Source organism: Pyrus communis, chromosome 8, assembly GCF_041283825.1.
Source record: "Pyrus communis isolate YQ-2024b chromosome 8, ASM4128382v1, whole genome shotgun sequence".
NCBI classification, from domain to species: domain Eukaryota; kingdom Viridiplantae; phylum Streptophyta; class Magnoliopsida; order Rosales; family Rosaceae; genus Pyrus; species Pyrus communis.
The window spans coordinates 6,426,436-6,447,646 of record NC_142572.1 but is presented as its reverse complement, the minus strand read 5'-3'; the positions used below and the strand labels follow the sequence as shown (position 1 = coordinate 6,447,646).

Genomic DNA, 21,211 nt, shown 5'->3' with positions numbered 1-21,211 from the left:
TATGAATTGGAGGAAGAGAAATTGTCACGTCAACCATCAAATTAACACTTGTATTTATCTTTTGACATCTCCACTATTTATTATTTTAGCACCATCACTATTGCCTTGTTCATACAAGGGAAGATTTCACTCATCACCCTCAAGTGATGGTGATGTTTACTACTTTATTTATTATTGTTAGATGATTTTAAATTTTAATATCTGTCTAGTAGAAAGACAAAAATTTCAAAATTTAAACTTATTTAATAATAACTAACATTTGCTTACATACTTTGTGTGTATGAATATATTTTTTTGGAAAATGAGAAGGGGAGAGAGAGAGAGAACGTGTGGGGGGGGGGGAGGGGTAGTGAGAGGTTTTATTTTTTATAATATTGGAGGTATTTTAACATCACATATAGGTGAGACTTTAATAAAAAACAGTAAAATTTGGACTTGTGAAATTACATTATTGTCCATCAATTTTTTTTTTTTTTGGTGATAGAAGACTACGTAATCTTTTCACCTTCTTTTAATTGACAAAAAAAAAATTTCATTAATTAATAAAAATAAATAAAGTGATAAACACGATCATCATTTAGAGTGGTAAGCAAAGATGGCTTGATATAAAACCAAATTAGGTGAAACCCAAAGCAGTTATTGTAAGAAAGAGCCAACCACTCCATCACTTGTAAAAGGCAAAAACCCATCGTCACGTAGAAATACCTAGTCAATGACATCACCACCCATCATAAGAAAAAGCAGAAAAACAAGATAAACAAAAATTAAATATTTAAAAAGATTTTAGACAAAGACAAATGCAGGCTTTGGCGGGTTTCCAGAACGTGAAGTTGATATTTGAGCAGAAATCTCACCTCCTTCCCACCTTTTTAATGCTCTTAACCCCTCCATTTACTGCTTATTTACGCCATCTACCCACAAACCTCTCTCTCTCTCTCTCTCTCTCTCTCTCTCTCTGTGTTCAGAGTCGGTTTACCTTCTCACCCAAAGATTACTTGCTCCTCCTTCCACTCTAAGCACCTTCTACGGATCCACATCTAGATACTGCACCCTCATTGCCAATATAATATTACCCAACATTTTTAATCTTCTTTTTCATTAAAAACCCACACATTTATGTATTTATATTTATATTTTATTTATGGGTTTTGAATTTTGAGCCTCAAAGGTGTAAACTTTACCGGGTTTATTACTGCTGCCCCTGTTCCCATCACACCCACTGCAATTTTTTGGCGTTTCTGAGAATTGGGTTTGAATTTCTTGACATTTGTAATGTAAGTATCCGTGCGGTTTTAGCCTCTTGTGGGTATTTTATTGGAATTACAAATCATGGGTTTTTTTTGACGGTTTGTTGTTCTGGACAAACAGTGAGTTGGGTTTTTGAAAATTCCACATTTAACTAGGCATTTCTGGTTTGGGAAGTGGGATGCTCTGTGATGCCGCCGTTTTGGGTATTCTGTCAGTCTCTTTGAATTCAGTGTCCCAGCAGCAAGCTGCCATCTGAATTCCCCAGCTTTTTTTTTTCTTCTGGGCTTGGATCCGGTGTGTTTTCAACTGGGATTTGAAAGTTGTTTCTGGATTTTCTCTTTTGCGAAAGTCTCTGCCTGATTTTACAAGGTAATGTGCTCTAAATTTGGATTTGACTCTTACCCAAATCGGTTCCCTGCTCAACCTTTTGTTTTCTCTTAGATTACATTACCTTCAGTTTGGCTGCTGAGAAAAGAACACTGATTGGAAAGGGAAAAATTTGGATTAATTAGTTGGATGTTGCTAAATCTGACTAGACCAGATAGGAATCTTAATCTTGTACAAGTGTTGGTCTTAGTTTTGCTTTGACTTCTGTTAATGTTCAAAATTAATGGTGATCTTTTCCTTCATTTACTTGAATTTGATAATGCAGCATGACCTGATCTTCTTTTGGTTGAACCTGCATTTTCGATTCACATTCTGGGTTCAACTTTCGGGAGGGGGAAAAGGGGATCGCCTATCTAACTTCTTGTTTTTCTACTTGGTTTATACGCAATTGTGAGCACTGAATTATGTCTTTGTTTCTCTGGCTTCGTAATTATCATCTACGATATGCATTCTTAGTTTGCGTGATCAGTTACAACTTACCTTCCATTTTTTTTTGTGGAAACAATGTGATTGAATATAATTGATTTACAATGGTGCAGGAGAATGAAAGCGTAACCATCAAGGTTCCACAGTTGACTAGAAATAGATAGACTATCCAGTAATGTCGAGGATCACTAGGTGGAAGCTTGAGAAGACAAAAGTAAAAGTGGTTTTCAGGTTACAGTTCCATGCCACACATGTAAGTTGGAACTTATTAGATTTACCGCTGAAATTATATAATTTTTATACATTTCTAATTTGTATTCACTTCTTATGAAACCTGTGCATAAACTTCTGGACTGTAAGGTGAAATAGAATTTCTTTAAGTCAATTGTTGAATGATGCATCAGTCAGTGCTAATTAACTATTCTAAGCTGCCAATGTGGATTCATTCAGTTTGTAAACATTAGGCTTCGTATTGCGACTTTTGGTGTTTGTTGTCTCTGTGTCCCTAGACTCCACTAACATTTTCCTGGTAATTGCCTGAATTTGGGATTCAATTGTGTCGTATGACGTGTAAGATAATCTAAACTCAACCGTAAGATCCATGTAATTAATGCAGGCGTGTAGCTATCATTAGCTGACATTTTATTCAATTGTAGTTTCTTATGGCTAATGACTTAAAATGCACCTAAAATCTTCTAAATTTGTACTTCTCCTATAACATGTGACAAGATTGGGAAACGTGGTTCTATATCTAGCAGCTACAGTCTAGTCTATGGCTGAAAACAATGTTTCTGCATGGTTCAGGTTCCACAAACCGGATGGGATAAGCTGTTTATATCTTTCATACCTGCTGATTCCGGAAAAGCAACTGCAAAAACAACCAAGGCAAACGTGAGGAATGGGACCTGCAAATGGGGAGACCCTATCTATGAAACTACAAGGCTTCTACAAGACACCAAAACCAAACAATACGATGAGAAGCTTTACAAACTTGTGGTAACCATGGTAATACTCCATCCATATTTCTTATATACTAAACTGGTCTCTGCTTCAAAATTCGGTTGATTTATAACCTACACCACCAGAGCAGCTGACTGCAGCCATTATCTTGTCTAAACTGAGTTTAACCTTTTCATTGGCCTATATCTAACTGACATCAGGGTTCTTCAAGGTCTAGTATCCTTGGCGAGACTAATATCAACCTTGCTGATTATGCTGATGCATCAAAGCCTTCATCCGTTACTCTGCCTCTTCTTGGATGTGATTCTGGAACTGTTTTACATGTGAGAACCTCTGAAGTTCAAATTATTTGACACACTGTTATCTTAGGGAAGCTATTAGCTTCCAGTAATTAGTTATTACTGGTTGCCAACTACTGTTCGAGACTGTTTAACAATTTTCTTTTGTCTTATTCCATGTCAGGTCACGGTACAGCTGCTAACTTCTAAAACTGGCTTCAGGTAAGCATTAGAACATATCAACCTCTTGCTTTATCTAATTTCAGTTGTTAATTTGTAGTTCTTTCCCTTTCAGAGAGTTTGAGCAGCAGAGGGAGCTCAGAGAGAGCGGTCTACGAACAACCTCTGACCAAAACAGAAATGATGTATCCACTACTAGAAGAATATCATCTTCTGAAGATGCAGTACATGAGCAGATGGATAAGGTTAGTCGTTCTCTTCTGTCTCTATTTGCCCCATTGTATATATGTTTTGAAACATAAGCTCCTTGAAACGAGTATTTACTAATTTTGTTTATCATTTCCTAAACCATTTCTAATTATTAATAAGAGCAAAACCACTTAAAACATAACAACTTAAACATTAATAGAAGCAAAACCACATTCAATACAGTATTCAAGAGTCGAGACAAATCAAGACAGAAATTACTAAATAGAACGTCCCGAAACTCCAGGTCACACTCAATAAAATAGGAGATATGGTCGGAAAAATATTATTTCAAGCACTTTTTCGTATGGATAGTACATCTATGGTCTATCTCTCTCTCTTTTGTCTACTGTATGCTGGTTGCATGTGTATTTATGACATGATTCTCCTTATCTAATCCTCTGAGGTGTGATATGCATGTGTGGAAGATACATGCTGTCAGCCAAAAGAAACTCCTTTCTCTGAATGCGTTTATGCTATGAAAGATGAAATTAGGCTCACTGTTGCTGCTATGATGATGAAGTACTAAAGGGTTGACATTACTAAAGATACCATATTTCACTATGATTTATAACATAGTTCTGTATCTGATGAGAAAGATAGGCCCTGCTTTTCCAGAGTTTTATGGGTATATTCATCCCTTGTAACGTTTTCCATGAGTCAGTTACTGAGAAACTTGGTTTTTCTCACGAACTTTAACTTTTCTTATACTTGTAAGGTGTCAAATTATTTGATACAAGGAGTTATTTTACCATATGGAGTTATTATCTTTGTTATAGGCGTTTTAGATCTGTGATAATATATGCTAATTATTTTCTTCTTTTTTATAGATGAATTCGAAAGTTAGATTCAAAGAACTCTCTCCCCATGAAGAAGGGGCTGGTCTGAATGAAGAGTATGCTGATTCAACTGGTGGATTTGAATATTCTTCCACTACTTCAGAAAGTTTATATGCTGAGAAACATGACGCGTCTAGCACCCATGAGATTGACAGTATTAAGAGTACCACCTCTGCTGATCTAGGGGGATTGTCCCTTAGTCAAAGTCCCGGACAAGAGAAACAACATCCCTCAGATCAGCAATTCTTGGTACAGGGGACCAGTGAGTGGGCTCATAGCTGGGGCTCTGAATTTTCTCCAGATGCTTATTTACCAAATGCTTCCGAGGAAAATAGCAGGCTTAGCAGAAGCTTGGAAGCAGCTGAATCATCCATTCTTGACCTTAAGCAGGAGGTGAACTCTTTACAGGTTCATGCTGATGAAATCGGCAGTGATGCAGAAAAATTTGGTCTTCAACTTGATGCTGAAATTGCTTCTGGAGAACAATTAGCAAAAGAAATTTCCACACTGAGATCCGAATGTTCAAAGTTAAAAGAAGATCTTGAGGAGCAAAAAAGTTTCAAACTAAGCATTCCATTCTCCCACAGGGAAACTATTGAGACAGGCCAAGATCGCATTTTTCATGAGTTATGGCTCAGGTGGTTTAAGGGCCTTTCAAGCATGGAGGATAAATTAAAAGGGCTTCAGAGCAAGGCATTATTTGGAGCAAATGAAAGGGACTTCCAGTCCTGTCACTCGGATTTCGAGGCATTGCTTGGTGTTTTGCAAGTTCTCAAACAAGAGACTGGACAGGCAAGTTCAGGGCTGAACGTGACAAGCGTAAAGGCTGATGAAATAAGTTTACATAAAGGTGAGCAATTAGTACTAGGAACGAGGGTGGATGCAGATTCCCATCAACCCGAGGGTGCTGTTCATTGTCTAAGTATACCTGGCCTGGTGTCACTAGACTTTGATTCTGTAGATGCTGCCAATGCAATGAAAGGGAAGTTTGTTGAAATTTTAAGAGAGTTGGATGAGATGAAAGCTGATCGAGAAAGCCTTGCAAAGAAAGCAGACCAGATGGAGTGCTACTATGAAGCTCTCATTCATGAACTTGAGGAAAACCAGAGACAGATGATTGGAGAATTGCAGAATCTCAGGAATGAGCATTCTACTTGCTTGTACACAATTTCATCTGCTAACGCTGAGATGGAGAGAATCCAGCAAGACATGAACAACGAGCGAAGAATATTTTCCAAAGAAAAGCGTGATTTGGACTCTCTGAACAAGGAATTTGAAAGAAGGGCTACTACAGCAGAAGCAGCACTTAAAAGGGCACGCATGAATTACTCTATTGCAGTGAACCAGTTACAGAAGGACCTTGAATTGCTTTCATTCCAGGTTCAGTCCATGCATGAGACTAATGAGAACCTCATTAAGCAGGCTTTTGAAGATTCTTTGATTCCAATGTTTCAGGGTTGTGAAGAAACAGTGCAGAATAAGAAATCGGATTCAGAGGAATTTCCATCTGCAAAACACTTACAGTGTCAGAATCAATGCTACGGGATAAAGAAACAGCAGTTAGATGGGGATGCATTATCAGATGATTTGAGAAGATCCCTCCACTTGCAGAAGGGTATCTACCAAAAGGTTGAAGAAGAACTATATGAGGTGCATCTGGTGAATGTGTATTTGGATGTATTGTCAAAGACTCTACAAGTTACTTTGATTGAAGCAAGTGCTGCCTTCGGATTGACGAAAGAGAAAGTGCATGAACTTTCACAACAGCTGGAGCTTTCAACTGAGTCCAATGAGTTGTTGATGCTGAGGCTGCAGACTGCATTGGATGAGATTCGCTGCCTGAAGGAGTACAAGGAAACTTGTAATTCAATCCGCAATGACTTGGTTCTGAAGAACCAAATTTTGGAAGCAGATTTACAAAACGCTATTAGTGAAAATGGCCTTCTTACCCAGAAGATTGTTGAATGGAAAGGTATGATAAAAGAATATGAAACTTATGAGAGCAAATACAAGGCCTGCACTACTGAAAAATTACAGCTGGAAAATTTGTTGCAAAAGGAAACCCTAGAAAACGGCGTTCTTCAGAATAAACTTTCCTCTTTGCAGGAAGAGTTGAAATCTGTCAGAACCGACTTTGATGAGCTAGCTTGCACGAAGGAGGATCTGCAGAATATTGTGAATTTTCTACAGGGTAAGTTATGGAATCTGTTGGCATCATATGACCAAAAGTATAAAAGCCTGGCTCTTTGCGGCGGATGTGTCTGTCAAGGCTTGGAATCCAGAGATTTAACAGGTGTAGTGATGCAAATAGAAGAGCTTCAGAACAATGTATATGGAAAGATTGTCCAAATGATGGAAGAGAAGAAAGAGCTAGCACAAGAAAGAGATATTGCTCAAGAGTCTTTACGCGCAGCAGAGTCTGATAATCTGATCATGAAGCGGAAATTTGAACACGATCTACGAGGTACAGTGGATAAACTAGATGTTTCGAGTGCACTGGTTCAAAAGCTCCAGTCACGAGTTGAGGCCATGGCAAACAGACCCGAGATTAGCTTTGAAGCCGAAGACAATTATGCACAACAGCACAGAGAGCTTTTGTTTGATCTTGATAATTTAGAATTGGAGCTGCAGCAACTTACTTCTAAAATTGAGGGCCTTGCTGAGGAATTTTTGGCATTGGAGAAATTAACTGAAGAACTAGGAAGGTGTAACCTGACCATAGCAGCATTAACAGTGGAAAAAGAAGCTTTGATGGTGTCCTTACAGGATAAAACTGATGAATCTTCCAGGCTTGCTCTCGAGCTTAATAGTTTGCAAGGGAGTTTGCTTTCTTTGCATGATGAGGTGCAAACGGAGAGAAATCTCAGAGATAAGTTAGAGAGTACAATCACAGATCTCACATCCCAATTGAACGAGAAGCATTGCCAGGTGCTAGGTTTTGATCAGCAGAAGGCTGAGCTTGTCCATCTCAAACAATTGGTTTCAGATCTAGAATTAGAGAAATCAAGAGTCTCCCGTCTCTTGTTGGATTCTGAGGAATCTCTAAAAGACGTCCGTGAAGAATGTTCTTCCGTTTCTGCTTTAGAGGCTCAATTGTCTGAAATGCATGAATTTTCAATAGCTGCTGATGTTGGATTCACTTTCACAAAAGCTCAATATGAGACAAGGATAGAAGAACTAGAAAGGTATAACTTGACCATAGCAGCACTGTTAGAGGAAAAAGAAGTTTTGATGGCGTCTTTACAGGATAAAACTCAAGAATCTTCCAGGCTTGCTCTTGAGCTTAACAGTTTGCAAGGGAGTTTGGTTTCTTTGTATGATGAGGTGCAAACAGAAAGAAATCTAAAGGATAAGTTAGAGAGTACAATTACAGAGCTCACTTCCCATTTGAATGAGAAGCATTGCCAGTTGGTAGGTTTTGATCAGCAGAAGGCTGAGCTTGCCCATCTAAAACAATTGGTATCGGATCTAGAACTAGAGAAATCAAGAGTTTCCTGTCTCTTGTTGGATTCTGAGGAATGTCTAAAAGACGTCCGTAAAGAGTGTTCTTCCATTTCTGTTTTGGAGGCCCAATTGTCTGAAATGCATGAATCTTCAATAGCTGCTGATGTTGGACTCACTTTCACAAAAGTTCAATATGAGATGAGGATTGAAGAACTAGAAAGGTATAACCTGACCATAGCGGAATTGTCAGAGGAGAAAGAAGCTTTAATGGCGTCCTTGCAGAATAAAACTGAAGAATCTTCCAAGCTTTGTCTGGAGCTTAATAGGATGCAAGGAAGTTTGCTCTCTTTGCAAGATGAGTTGCAAACTGAGAGAAATCTCAGAGATAAGTCAGAGAGTAGAATTACAGATCTGGCTTCCCAATTGATTAAGAAGAACAGTCAGTTGCTAGATTTTGATCACCAGATGGCTGAGCTGGTCCATCTCAAACAACTGGTATCGGACCTAGAACTAGAGAAATCAAGAGTTCTCGGTCTCCTGTTGGATTCTGAGAAATGTCTTAAAGACGCTCGTGAAGAGTGTTCTTCTGTCTCTGCTTTGGAAGCTCAGTTATCTGAAATGCATGAATTTTCAATAGCTGCTGATGTTGGACTCACTTTCACAAAAACTCAATATGAGGCCGTGATCAAAGAGCTTTGTCAGAAACTACACTTTTCAGATAGCCAAGTTTCTGAAATTCGCAACAATTTCCTTAACGTAGAGAATATGCTTAACAAATGTCTTGCTAGCGAAGGGCATTACCTTGAAGAGAACACCCAATTGATGACAAGTCTCAATTTCATTAAATCTGAGTTGGAAGCCTCCAGTGCTCAAAACAGGATACTTCTTGATGCAAACAGTGTTATGAGGACCGAACTTGAGGAATGCAAGAAAAGAGCTGAAAATACGGAGGATATTGTCCATATGGATAAAAGTCAGTCTGCTCTTGAGGTGGAAAGGCTGGAACATCTTCTAATGACTTCTGAAGAAGAGATTGATAACCTGATATTGTCCAAGGAAGAACTGGAAGTCAAAGCTTTAGTACTCAAAGCCAAGTTGGATGAACAGTCCGCTCAGCTAACCTTGCTGGAAGGATATAAGAAAGATATGGAAATGCTGCACGATAGATGTAGCGAGCTTACACAGAAGCTTGCTCAACAGGTCTTGAAGACAGAAGAATTTAAGAACTTGTCCATCCACTTTAAGGATCTTAAAGACAAGGCTTATGCTGAGGGCCTCCATGCACAGGATAAAAAAGAACCAGAAAGGCCACCAACTGCTATGCAAGAGTCTTTAAGAATTGTATTCATCAAAGAACAATATGAAACCAAGCTGCAAGAACTGAAACAACAACTTGCTATGTCCAATAAGCACAGTGAGGAGATGCTCTGGAAATTACAAGATGCAGTCGACGAAGTTGAGAATAGGAAAAAATCCGAAGCTACTCATGTGAAGAGAAACGAAGGGCTAGGAATGAAGATCTTGGAATTGGAGTCTGACCTACATTCATTACTTTCTGAAAAGCGTGAAATAATGAAAGCATATGACCTGATGAAAGCTGAAAAGGAATGCTCATTAATAAGCCTCGAGTGCTGTAAGGAAGAAAAACAAGAGCTTGAAGCGTCTTTGCAGAAGTGCACTGAGGAAAAAGCTAGAATTGCTTTAGAACTCACCTCAGCGAAGGATTTACTTGCAAGCAGTTCATCATCTGTAAATTATCAGAGGGGCGCAGAGGAACCTTTGGTTAAGTTTTCTGAACTAGATGGAGCCAATGGTGAAGCATCTCAGCATGAATGCATGAATTCTGTTGATGAAGCAGACCAGTCAAATGTACTCAACAATATAAACTCCAAGCAGGTAATTAACTGTTTTTATGAGGATTATGTATATTAGAGTAATTTGCTCCATTGATACCTCTAATTCTTTGTGCAAATATGTTGCACCCAGATGCTTATGCTAGCCTATATACGTTATGCATTATTCTTTTCCGTCAAGTTTTGGAAAAGTGAACAAAGATTGCTTTTTCTTTCTGCCCTCTCTGAAAAGGTGTTTTCAGTTTGCTATTGTTTTCTGCTTTTTTCCATCATAGTGAGTTTGAATGGTTCTTCTGAAGTTATAGTTCTTACTAGTACCAGTTGACAGTGCCACAGTGAGTTGCTGCTCTAAATATTACCAAAGTAATAGCATTCCTATTTTATTTAGTGCTGGCCCTTCTCTACCACAATTCAGCCCCCTGCTATCACATTAAACACATTTCCTGGAAAGTATCACCATTAGAGTGAAATTCAAAGCACTTGACGGTGGCTAATATATATGGTACGACCAGTTACTGTTAGTCCTCGGAGGTTTAAACTCCTTGTTCACAATTAATGTTGTCAACTTTTCCATGAAATAATGGTGAAATCTAATTACGAAAGAAATTCTATTTTAGTCCAATCAGAAAAAAACATAAGTATGATCTATATAGCATGCTTGCCTAATTAGTTGTGAATGTGTTATCTTTCATAGCTCGCACCTTCTTCTTGTGGCCTCTTTGAACTTTACATAAAGTTCTCTTAGAGACAATCATAATTTGTGCATAACTTGGTAATTGATTTTCTTAGGCTTCAAAAATTTGAAGTTCTCTCTCTAGCAGAGGAATAGTATAGTCATTTCTCTCAAAGAAAAGGTTTACTATGTTTTATTTTTAGATGTATTATATATAGAAATTTTTGTCACTGACAATATATGCACGTCATTGGACAGGATGATCTTGTATCTGGAGGTGTAAATGGGATCTCTGGTATAGTACTTTCAAAGCAAAGGGATATTCTTAATAGCGACATGAAGCATTTGGTTCTTGCCAATGAGAATTTTAAGGCCCAAGGCTTAAAGTCTAGCATGGAAAACTTAAATAAGGAGGTATGTATTTCGTATAATCACAAGTGATCAGATGCTTTTGTATTGCTACAGTTTTAACTTCTAAAGTTGGGGGGAGCAGAACTGGATAATAGTATCTCAACGGTGGTTCTAGAATTTTTAATCTGTATTATCTTGTTGCAGTTGGAAAGGATGAAACATGAAAATTTGCTTCTTTCCGTCGATGATCAACACCTTGAACCAAATTTTCCTGGTTTACAAAGAGAGATTATGCAATTAAATAAGGTAAATAACAACTTATAATATAAGCGTGTCCTTTAACTGACTTCATGTTTCATATAAGCATGTCCTTGAACTGACTTCATGTTTCGGATCTTTAATTAGGTAAATGAAGAATTGGGAAATATATTTCCCTCCTTCAACGAGTTTTCTTGCAGTGGCAATGCATTAGAGAGGGTGCTAGCTTTGGAAGTTGAACTCGCTGAAGCATTGCAGGCAAAGAAGAAATCAACTATCCAGTTTCAAAGGTACATCTTAAGTGAGCAAATTATCTATTTCGTGTTTAGATGCATGTCAACTAGAACCTTTGCAGCGGTTACGGGTAATGTCTTTTCGGCTTTTCGGCTTTGGTGTATTTTGTGTTTGCATGGGATCATAAGGCCCTGCTAAATTTGTCATTTATGAACCAAAAGAATTTCATAATGTACTTCATCTATTGATTTTTGGACTTTTAGGGACTTTTAAGGGGGGAAAAGGTGGTTATTTTCAGTTCAGCAGAACTAGGAATACATGAGTTTAATAATTAACATGACACCCTCCTTTGTTCCAGTTCTTTCGTGAAACAACACAGCGACGAGGAAGCAGTGTTTCACAGCTTCAGAGACATCAACGAGCTAATTAAAGACATGCTGGAGATTAAGGGAAGATATGCTACCGTGGAAACGGAACTCAAAGACATGCATGACCGTTACTCCCAGTTAAGCCTTCAGTTTGCAGAGGTCGAAGGGGAGAGACAAAAACTAATGATGACTCTCAAGAATGTCCGAGCGTCAAAGAAAGCCCTATACTCGAATCGCTCCTCAACATCCCCTTTTCTAGACCCTTCGTAATAGCACGGTAGCCATCCATTCTTGTTTGCGAAGAAATAGCCCTTTATGGGGTTGAGAATTGATGGTCCGACATGCCTTGCTGCGCCATGTTATCGTATACGTGAAAGGTGAATAATGTACGGGCCAGTTAGCCGCTAGCTGTGAAACTTCACGATGTTGAAATGTGGTATTGAAAGCTCAGCAGCAGTGTAAATAGAAACCTCTGCTGGTTTGTGCAACTGGTTTATGGTATCACAGGTACAGAACCCTGTTACGAGCCCTTCATTTTCGGGTTGCTGGGAGAATATGTTGTAGTTCTGCCATATAGTCAATCAAATTTTTTGTCATATTTATTCAAACATCGAAAGATATTGCATTTTCTCCCCATACATCCCTTCTACATACCAATTTCATTTGGGAGAGGACGAGACTTGCAAAGAACACGTAACTCAAGTGGTTAAGAGCATTCAAGACAAAAATCTACAGGTGAATAAAAAACACTCTTGAACCAATAAAAAACGAATTCTGCTTTACAATAAGCTCGCGAATCAATCAAATCAATATGTTCGTTTGCTTTTTTTTTTCTTTTACACTTGTATTCATTGATGCCAGAAAAACAGAAGAAGCTCCTAATGCATTGATATGGTCCTTTTCTCAGTAACAAATCACATGCAATAAGGAACTATAACGCGTTTTACATACGGACATGATAAGATTCAAAGTAACAAAAGTCTGGCTGATGAATCCATGAATTTCTTGATGCTACTTCTGACTGCCCGGTAACTGAGAATTGAACTGCATCCCATCAGCAACACATGAGAAGACACGGAAAACATTAACAGACCGAAGGAGCTACACGAAGCTTGTTACCAGAAGCTACAATATTGAACATGAACATCGAGGCTGCTCTGGAGAATCATTCATCAATTTATCTGTATAAAAATGCAACTGTCAAAGTGTCAATTCCTTGTTCCGGAACTTTTCTTTTTTTAGGTAACATAATCCTATATCGAAGCATTACATAACATTAACGTCAAAGCGTCGCATATATATCAAGATTCGTATACTTTTCTGCTAGCCATAATTTCATCTACCAAAAATTATTGAAAAGAAGGAATGATCTACGGATATTGTTTATCTGGGAAGAGTATATATAATAGCAGAATGATAGCACACAGGAAAAACTAAGAAGGCAAGGTATACAACAAGGGAGGGAAAGGACCAGAGGCCCAGTTAAAAAACAAGCATACAAAACAAATACAAATGAAAACGAGCCTATCCTGCTTTATTGGTTGGAGCTATTACGAAAGACAACATGTTTGCTTAGTTAAGGAACAAACATACAAAATAAAGACAAATTGTGTCATGTCATTCAGAAACTGCACTTACGAGAAGTAGCAAGAGAAATTAGTTATTGACGTAAGACTACATCCAGATTCTAGCACGTGTGCTCAGGTCAAGAAATTGAGAGGAACCAGAAGCAAGATACCATGCTGCTGAATTCCTCAGAAAGAGCTATGTTCATAAGAGATTGATGCATAACAATTATGAGTCTTAAAAAAATCGATTGCCAATTGGGGGTTAAACACTCATGAAAACTACCAAGATGTCGGATACTTAGGGGAAGAGGTTAGTCAAGATAACAAACTCAACAAAGAGCATGTGCTACAAGATATATCCGACATAACCGCAAATATTCAGGCTGAAAGAAAAACACAACTGCAAGCAAGTCTAGTAAAACATAAACATAATTACCATTCTTTTTGTCTGCAATAGGAGGGCGCACAACCACGTGCATAGTGATGAGACTTCCAGGGAGTTCACCAACTGGATTTCTGGAGTCAGCAAGTGTCCTGTTGTTTTCCAGTATCTTTCCCGCATTAATAAGCTTCAAATCATTTATTGTCCTTGGACCATTTTCTTTCTCTATCAAACAGATTACACATGAGAAAAAAATATAAGTCAATCTCAAACCAAAGCACAATGGTGCGATCATAAAGCAACCAAAGTTTCATTACTTCTGTCAAAATGTCGGCTTTGTCTGCAATTTTTTCAATATTCTGTTTGCTCAGTGCAAGAGGCAAACACATGATATGTCTAATTACCAACATCAGCAACATATATGCAACAACTACGACTAACATGAACATACACTTTCATAATATATGATTGATAAAAGCAGTGACAATTTCCAAAAACATATGAGTAACTGGACCATACAGTTTCAACAACTAAGAACTCCGTCATCTGACTAACGTTTTTCAATATTATGTTTTTGGATTATGCTCAAGTTAGTCATCTGTAGAAGCTAGTCATATGTTATAATGCAGTAATAAATAAGTACATTCATAACATAATCCAGAGACATGACTAATTTGAGCATACACTTTCAAAAACGATTAAGAACTCCGTCATAATTCATTTGTATCATTTTCAGACCGTCACCCAAGATTATATCAACACTGAAGGACATAGAGCCTCAAATTTCTTGGACAATGGCACAACAAGCATGATAAAATGAACAACAATTTCCTCACAACATTTTCAATACATAACAATAATAATATAGCAACATTATCTTATTTCAACAATTTTGGCCAATATATCATAAAACAAATGTGATATGCAGAAAAGCTCTCAAGAATCCCAACCCAATGATACAAAAAGCAAAAGAACCTCAAAAAATATAAGTTGTGCAACAATATAAAATAAAATAAAAATTTAACAGAAGAATTAATTAGGATAAAAAGAAATAAACCTTTAGGCCATTGTGCAAGTATTTTCTCCTTGAGTGATTGTACTGTGGTAGATGGGCTATACTTCTGAGGTCCTATGTCGGTCCCATCAAATAGCCTGAATTTCAGCTCAATCAAATCTTGACCTGCCGCCATTGATGAACCTTCGAATCCAGTAAAAACCCACCTATCAATTTCTCATACCACTCTCCAAGAACCAGAATAAAATCGCCACAAATGGCAGAATCAAAGAAAACCCAGATCCAATCTGATCAAGATTCACACTTTGATTAAAACCCAGAAGTGTAAAAGCTCAGATACCCATGAAAGAAGCAAGCTTTTATTTTTATTTTATTTTTATTTTTATTTTTTTATCGAAAAAGCATAGATTTGTATTGAAGTTGCAGTAAAAAGACCCAAAGTTCTTGGTGATGGAAACCCAAAAGGCAGTGACAGATTAGAAATCTGTGAAATGAATCCAGAAAGAAAGAGAGGAAGAAGAAGAAGACAGCTCCTTTGAATTGGTTGATGTAGAAATTAAGAAAGTAGAAAGTGTGCCTAAAACGATCTGAGTTAGATTTTTCAGCTGAATTAACAGAAATTTCAGAAATTGCCCACGTCTTATATTCGTAAAATTACTTTCACTTTTTATGACATGTAATTGTTTGGATGCATTTTTTGATAACTGATAGTTGTTATTAATCTACTAAGATTATGGTGTTATTAATCTACAATTGTCATCTATAAAATTTAGAGATACGCATTTCGTTAATATTGAGATAAAATGTCATTTAAGTAGAGTAAATTTTCTTATACAAATGTTATTTTATTTTAAATTTATCCAATTATGAGAATATGGGTTTAAACTTGTGTGTAAAAATAAGAGCACACGGCTTTACTTAAGTTGACCAAATCCATATTTGCACTAAAGACTAGATGGTTAATTAAATAGAAATTGGATGTTATGATACAATTGTCATTCAACTTAAAATAATTAGATTTAATATCTTGATATTAGAGATGTTCATGTCACATTCCAGCCCGGACTCCCACCACATGCTCGGCTCGATTTCACCGTAGCACGATATTGTCCGTTTTGGGTCCCGACCACACTCTCACGGCTTTGGGTCCCGACTTGCTTAACTTCAGAGTTTCCAAAGCGGACAATATCGTGCTGCGGTGATGAAGCGGGCCCGAGATGTGATGGATTCCGGGCCAGGATGTGACAGTTCAATTCCACAACTAATAATTGAAAGATAGGAGGATACTTTGTCCAATGTTTTTCCGTCTTTGGTTTAGTAGTAATTGTCTTCACTTACGTTAGGTTAAACGTTTCAAATTTGACTTCAAATTTGACTCATATGAACGTGAGAATGATATTATATGTGATGAATTTAATACTTAATTATGACTAAACCAATAATTATAACGTAAATTTGTTGTGGTTGTGTTGATCCGTCTTAAAAGCATTTTTCCTGAAAAAAGAGTGGTTAATTTATGGGAGGAAACCAAATAGGAACCTGGTCAGAGATGTGAAGTCAACTTTGAATAATTCAAGTAGTTAATCATATAATTATTATTATTTTTGTACAATGATATATAGTTAATAAGATAATTATTAAGTAAATGTATTTTCTTAAGTAGCTGTCTTAAAATCTGTTGGTGTCGGTAGAAGTAGGCAGGCCTCTTGCTTCTCCTTGCTTGGCTTTGGTTTTGTTTGGTTGGATGTTAGTGATTTGGTCTCTCTCAAAATCTTTTTGCCTAATTGCCTCTATGGTAGGCAACTTGGCACTATTTTTTAAAGCATGTATTGGGAAAATGGCGCATATTATTTTTCAACACTCCCTTTTTTATTTTTTTGGTGATTAAATTAAATAAAATTAAATAAAAACAACGAACAAGATTAAACAACGACGTATAAGAAGCAAAAAATAGCGTGATCGTCGTTGAGTTGATGTAGATGAATAATCTCTCTGCATTATTAGTGATAGAAAAGATGGATGGAGAATGTTAAATAATGGGGGATTTAGAATCCATCATAGTTTTAAAGATGACTTGCAAGCAAGGTTCTAAAGATGCTAAGTCCTAGTCGGGTAGCGGGCTGCGGCTTAGTGCTTAGACGGTTTGGGGGAACCTAGGTGGATTTAAGTAAATTTATTATACAATTTATAAATAGGTTCTTATTTATACTTCAATGGGGAGACATAAATTGCAAAATAAAATGAATTATAAATGATAAGGTATTAAAACATATTGAGAAATGGGAAACAAATATATAATGTGTGACATCCCACATCGCCCTGGGGAGCGATCCTTAAATGTATATTCTCATCCCTACCTAGCACGAGGCCTTTTGGGAGCTCATTGGCTTCGGGTTCCGTAGGAACTCCGAAGTTAAGCGAGAATGGGGCTTGAGCAATCCCATGATGGGTGACCCACTGGGAAGTTGCTCGTGAGTTCCCAAAAACAAAACCGTGAGGGAATAGTAAGCCCAAAGCGGACAATATCGTGCTACGGTGGTGGAGCGGGCCCGGGAAGTGATCCACCCCGGGCGGGGATGTGACATAATGGGTGTTCATTAGAGTATTTAACAAATATCTTACATTTTATTTATAAAATGCAAAATGAAAGTTATCAATTTTTTGTATAAGTGAGAGTCGCGACCTAGGCAGGTTAGGCGGACACTTGGGTGGGCTATGCAGAGGCCTAAGTAGGTATAGGTCCCTTTCTTAATTTCAAATGCCTAGGGATTAATTGGGGTGGTAGCTAGCTGCCTAGCGCCTAGGCGGGGATTTTTAGAATAGTGCTTGCAAGTGGCCCTCTACCATAGTGGTGGAGAGGAGTGTTGCCCTTGCACCACAGTGGTTAGAACCCCCGTCGGCTCCCTAATCTAACATCTAATCTAAAAAATCTATCGTTTGATAAAATTAAAGAAAAAAAGAAAATGAAAAAAAGAAGATGACTTGAACCATATGTGACTTGGTTCATGGGAAGCATCTAATAATTTTAATGTTTCCTCAACTTCAGTATTTGTCACTTATTATTGAATTAGTCAATGATGTCACCCAAACTAACCTATTCAGATCAAAGTCATGGAAGGCAACCACTTTGAGGATAATGTTTTCTTGGGCAGATAATATTTTGAAAAGTAAATGATGAATATGGACTTGAGACTGGTTTTGGAAGGGCTGCCGACTAAAAGCGTTTTTAGTATGTTTGACAGAAAAGCTTAAAAGTTACGGGTCATAGGACTGGTTCATGAAGCACTTCACTCGGATTTTTAATAAAAGTTTCTATGAAGTTCTAATAAAGGTACTTGTAATAAAAACGCGCATGAGCATATGTGCTTTGTACATATGCAGTCCCAACTGTGTTGTAACACTATCTAGTAAGTACTTTTGATAGGATTGTTCTAAAGTTGTACAACTATATTCAATCAAATTTATATGATCTTTTTCTTTTTCCTTTTCACCGGCGTACATGATCGAGCAAATGGACACCAAGTTAGGAAGATTCAATGTCGAGGGCAACATACATTATTCTGATATATGCTTATTACTGTAAAGCATGTGCTTATATATGCAAAGTGCACCGCTTATCAACTCAACTCAATCTTCGCGCGCCATACAGCTCGCCCGTATAGATTCAATGAAGGGATTCTCAGCCTCGTGCTAAAGATCAAGAACTTGACAGCCAACCAATTCACCTGAACCAAAATCCCGAGTCCCAATGATCTTCCACACAACTGCGTCTGATTCTGCCAGTGCGTCGGAATGTTCATCTGAGGAGCTAGCTAGGAGAGGAGCTAAGGTTGGTGACAAAGAACCCAAATTACTGCACAGGTCAGCACGCAGAACTGCGATTTCATGATTTGCATCTTTTGTGATGACATGAAGTTTTCCATGAAAACCAGCAAGTAAATATGGAGAATCTGAACCAGCAAAGTCATGAATAGGGACTTTTCCTATAACAACTTTCCAAGCATCTTCTCCTTGATCGTACACCTTGATCTTACCGCTATCCAAAGAACTCGAAGGATCAAAAGCATACAATTCACCATCTACCACAACACTCAACTTTGTACCAGCCTGCCGAGCAGGCCAACCATCTCCCATGCCAAGAGGCATTTCATCCCAAGAATTTGTTTCGGGATCATAGATTTCTCCCCCGACATCAACAAAAAAGGGCCATGAATACAGACTCTGGGATACACATAGCCTTCCCATGTAAGGAGTCAAACCGGTGGCAATAGGCCTTAGCATGTCAGTCAAAAAGGCAGTGGGCAGTGCTCGAGCCCTTGAGAATGGCATGCTTGGTACTTCAGACCATGTACCAGTGGAGGGCTCAAAAACTTCAGCAGACTGAAGAGGGATCAATCCACCTCGTTCCCGAGTAACCCCTCCAACAACATAAAGTTTGTTATTCAGAATACCTGTCTTACAATAGGCTCTACTTGCAGACATGGCTGTCACTTCACTCCATGCATTCTGAATTGGATCAAATCTCCAGACGCACCTCACGGTCGTAGCTTTATAAAATCCACCTAGAACATAAAGGCATCCATCAACAGCACCAATGGCACAACCACAAAACGGCATTTGTTCAAATGCGTTCTTTCTCCCTAACCAGCCTCTAATAGTATGAGCAATTTTGATGCTTGGGCCCACCATATTCCACATCGAAAACCTAGAAGAACTCTTGCTGAACTCTTCTTCATAAACTACATTGGGCATCTGAGGTAGCCTCTGCCACCTTCTCGACAGGGGATCAAAAGCATGCCAGGAAAGTTTATCCTCTTCAATTTTTGTCAACAAGTACAGCCATTCTTCACTTCTACCAAGTTCCTTTCTCAATTTAAATAGTTCAGAGCTAGTAACAGTTTCCTTCCACTTCCGGGAAACCAGCCTGACATTGAAGTAGCAAATTCTAGGGAGCCTGGCAATAATTTGGATCGATAGCTCATCAGGAAGATTGGGAATTAGTCTTTGGCTCTCCTCAAAAGTACATGGTGACATTCTTTGCCTCTTGCAGGTGTCATTCTGAGAGATCTCATGGTACTCGTTTCTCTCAGACTTCGGACCAGCCAAACTCAAAAGAGCCCCCATCAGAAACTGCAAGATCAGTAAATCTCAGAGATCACACGACTCTTTTTAGTCCCACGGTTGGGACCAGCCAAACTCAAAAACAACCACATAGTTGACTTAGCCTCATGGATGCAGAAATTATTCATTCTACTTTCAGTTGATCAATTCCAAAACTAAAAGAACACACACGCACACCAGAACTAGGATCAGCGAACCTAAAGAAACGAGACCAAATTTGACTTTAATCCAAGTTCTGCAAAATTATTCATTCTACTTTCAGTTCAAGAATGCAGAAGGTTAAATGAACACGCACAAACAGCTACAACAAGCTAAATTCACGAGGCCAGTTCCAAAGTTATCAAACCGGATGCGATATGAAACTTGTGCACATTTGGCTCCAAAGTTAACAAAAGGCATCCCACATGCTGTTGACTGATATGTACTAAATTTCGTGTTGCTTCTCATGGAATAACCCAAAAACATTAACCCCAAAGATCACTGAACCTCCTCCAAAAATTACCTTCACACTCTCCCCCACAAACCAGCATTTATTTTCATCCCAATATTTACAGCAAACCATCACCAATATTTATAGCAAAATTCAACCTTGACGTATAATTACCAAACTACTCAAAAACCCCATGAAAATTTCAGCATAAAAAATTTCACTATTCCAGGAAATGAAAGGGAAATATATACAATCGACTGAAATTCAGCCTATGAAACTTCGAACAGCTATAGAAATTATAAACTCCCACACAAACAAGTTACAAAATCATAAAAACAACAATAAAAATTGAATCTTTCCACTAAAACCACCAATTGCAGACAAATTTTGAACAAGGGTAGGTAAATAGTTGTAAGAATTCACATTGATCAAACAGAAAAAAAAAAGAAAAAAAAAAAAGAGAAATTCGGTATGCATCAGAATTTACCTGTCCAGAGAAAAATCTGAAGCCTCAGAGGTTTGATAAGGTGCTCCTTTTTGTTGAAGCTTGATCTGCTTCATCCTAATAAGGAAGGAGGAAGACAAGACTATTTGGAGTTTACTGGGTCAAGCACGTTGTCCAAGCTGATTTTTCATTCACCATATTTCTGCTTGATGATATTAGAGAAAGACTACAGTCTCGTCCATAAGGTTAGACTGTCACTTTCAACAAAAAATGTAAATAGCATTCCTAGCAAGCTTCGTAATATTCCAACCACCAATAATTTGTCATTTATTCTATGGGACGTATTTGACTGACTGAGACACTACTTTTGTTTTCGTGGCAAAGAATGTGAAATTATTTTGAAGCTTTACAACATAACAAAGATGAAATGTCAAAAATTAACGAGTGCATCCTAGAAGGACGAACTATTATCCAACACAAACAACTTTAAAGTATTGTTGCATGT

At 37.9% G+C, this 21,211-nt stretch overlaps 3 protein-coding genes across 8 annotated transcripts; 1 reads left to right on the top strand and 2 right to left on the bottom strand.

Annotated features, from left to right (window-relative positions):
• Positions 1-904: 904 nt before the first annotated feature.
• LOC137717299 (uncharacterized) lies at positions 905-12,383 on the top strand. 3 transcript variants are annotated; one of them, XM_088698387.1, is made up of 12 exons: positions 905-1,274; positions 1,369-1,617; positions 2,175-2,314; positions 2,866-3,066; positions 3,222-3,344; positions 3,484-3,521; positions 3,595-3,724; positions 4,556-9,904; positions 10,793-10,948; positions 11,090-11,191; positions 11,291-11,433; positions 11,736-12,383. In XM_088698387.1, the coding sequence occupies exons 3-12, from the start codon at positions 2,237-2,239 to the stop codon at positions 12,013-12,015; spliced, it is 6,600 nt and encodes a 2,199-aa protein (XP_088554513.1). In that variant the 5' UTR covers positions 905-1,274; positions 1,369-1,617; positions 2,175-2,236; the 3' UTR covers positions 12,016-12,383. The 3 variants fall into 3 exon arrangements, with proteins under 3 accessions (XP_088554513.1, XP_068312710.2, XP_088554514.1); XM_068456609.2 differs by having other exon boundaries at positions 958-1,617; XM_088698388.1 differs by lacking the exon at positions 1,369-1,617 and having other exon boundaries at positions 1,174-1,274.
• Positions 12,384-12,481: 98 nt separating this feature from the next.
• On the bottom strand, positions 12,482-15,429 carry LOC137717301 (membrane-anchored ubiquitin-fold protein 3). Of its 2 annotated transcripts, none has more exons than XM_068456611.2 (3): positions 14,753-15,429; positions 13,750-13,920; positions 12,482-12,942 (listed from the first exon to the last, which is right to left on the bottom strand). In XM_068456611.2, exons 1-3 carry the CDS (start codon positions 14,883-14,885, stop codon positions 12,923-12,925), a joined length of 324 nt encoding a protein of 107 aa, XP_068312712.2. In that variant the 5' UTR covers positions 14,886-15,429; the 3' UTR covers positions 12,482-12,922. The 2 variants fall into 2 exon arrangements, with proteins under 2 accessions (XP_068312712.2, XP_068312711.2); XM_068456610.2 differs by having other exon boundaries at positions 12,482-12,926; positions 14,753-15,423.
• Positions 15,430-18,098: 2,669 nt separating this feature from the next.
• Positions 18,099-21,008, bottom strand: LOC137717762 (F-box/kelch-repeat protein At1g22040). Of its 3 annotated transcripts, none has more exons than XM_068457230.2 (2): positions 20,749-21,008; positions 18,099-19,840 (listed from the first exon to the last, which is right to left on the bottom strand). In XM_068457230.2, the coding sequence occupies exon 2, from the start codon at positions 19,832-19,834 to the stop codon at positions 18,401-18,403; it is 1,434 nt and encodes a 477-aa protein (XP_068313331.2). In that variant the 5' UTR covers positions 19,835-19,840; positions 20,749-21,008; the 3' UTR covers positions 18,099-18,400. The 3 variants fall into 3 exon arrangements, with proteins under 3 accessions (XP_068313331.2, XP_088555278.1, XP_088555279.1); XM_088699152.1 differs by having other exon boundaries at positions 18,099-20,028; positions 20,749-20,897; XM_088699153.1 differs by having other exon boundaries at positions 18,099-20,066; positions 20,749-20,885.
• Positions 21,009-21,211: the final 203 nt, after the last annotated feature.

Bases quoted from the DNA above. Each gene is read 5' to 3' on its own strand.
- LOC137717299 (XM_088698387.1), top strand. From the start codon at position 2,237: ATGTCGAGGATCACTAGGTGGAAGCTTGAGAAGACAAAAGTAAAAGTG. The intron at 11,192-11,290 runs GTAAATAACAAC...ATCTTTAATTAG, and splicing joins AGATTATGCAATTAAATAAG to GTAAATGAAGAATTGGGAAA. The intron at 11,434-11,735 runs GTACATCTTAAG...CCTTTGTTCCAG, and splicing joins TCAACTATCCAGTTTCAAAG to TTCTTTCGTGAAACAACACA.
- LOC137717301 (XM_068456610.2), bottom strand. From the start codon at position 14,885: ATGGCGGCAGGTCAAGATTTGATTGAGCTGAAATTCAGGCTATTTGAT. The intron at 13,921-14,752 runs GTTTATTTCTTT...TCTGTTTGATAG, and splicing joins ACTTGCACAATGGCCTAAAG to AGAAAGAAAATGGTCCAAGG. The intron at 12,927-13,749 runs GTAATTATGTTT...ATTTTTATACAG, and splicing joins TATTGCAGACAAAAAGAATG to ATAAATTGATGAATGATTCT.
- LOC137717762 (XM_068457230.2), bottom strand. From the start codon at position 19,834: ATGGGGGCTCTTTTGAGTTTGGCTGGTCCGAAGTCTGAGAGAAACGAG.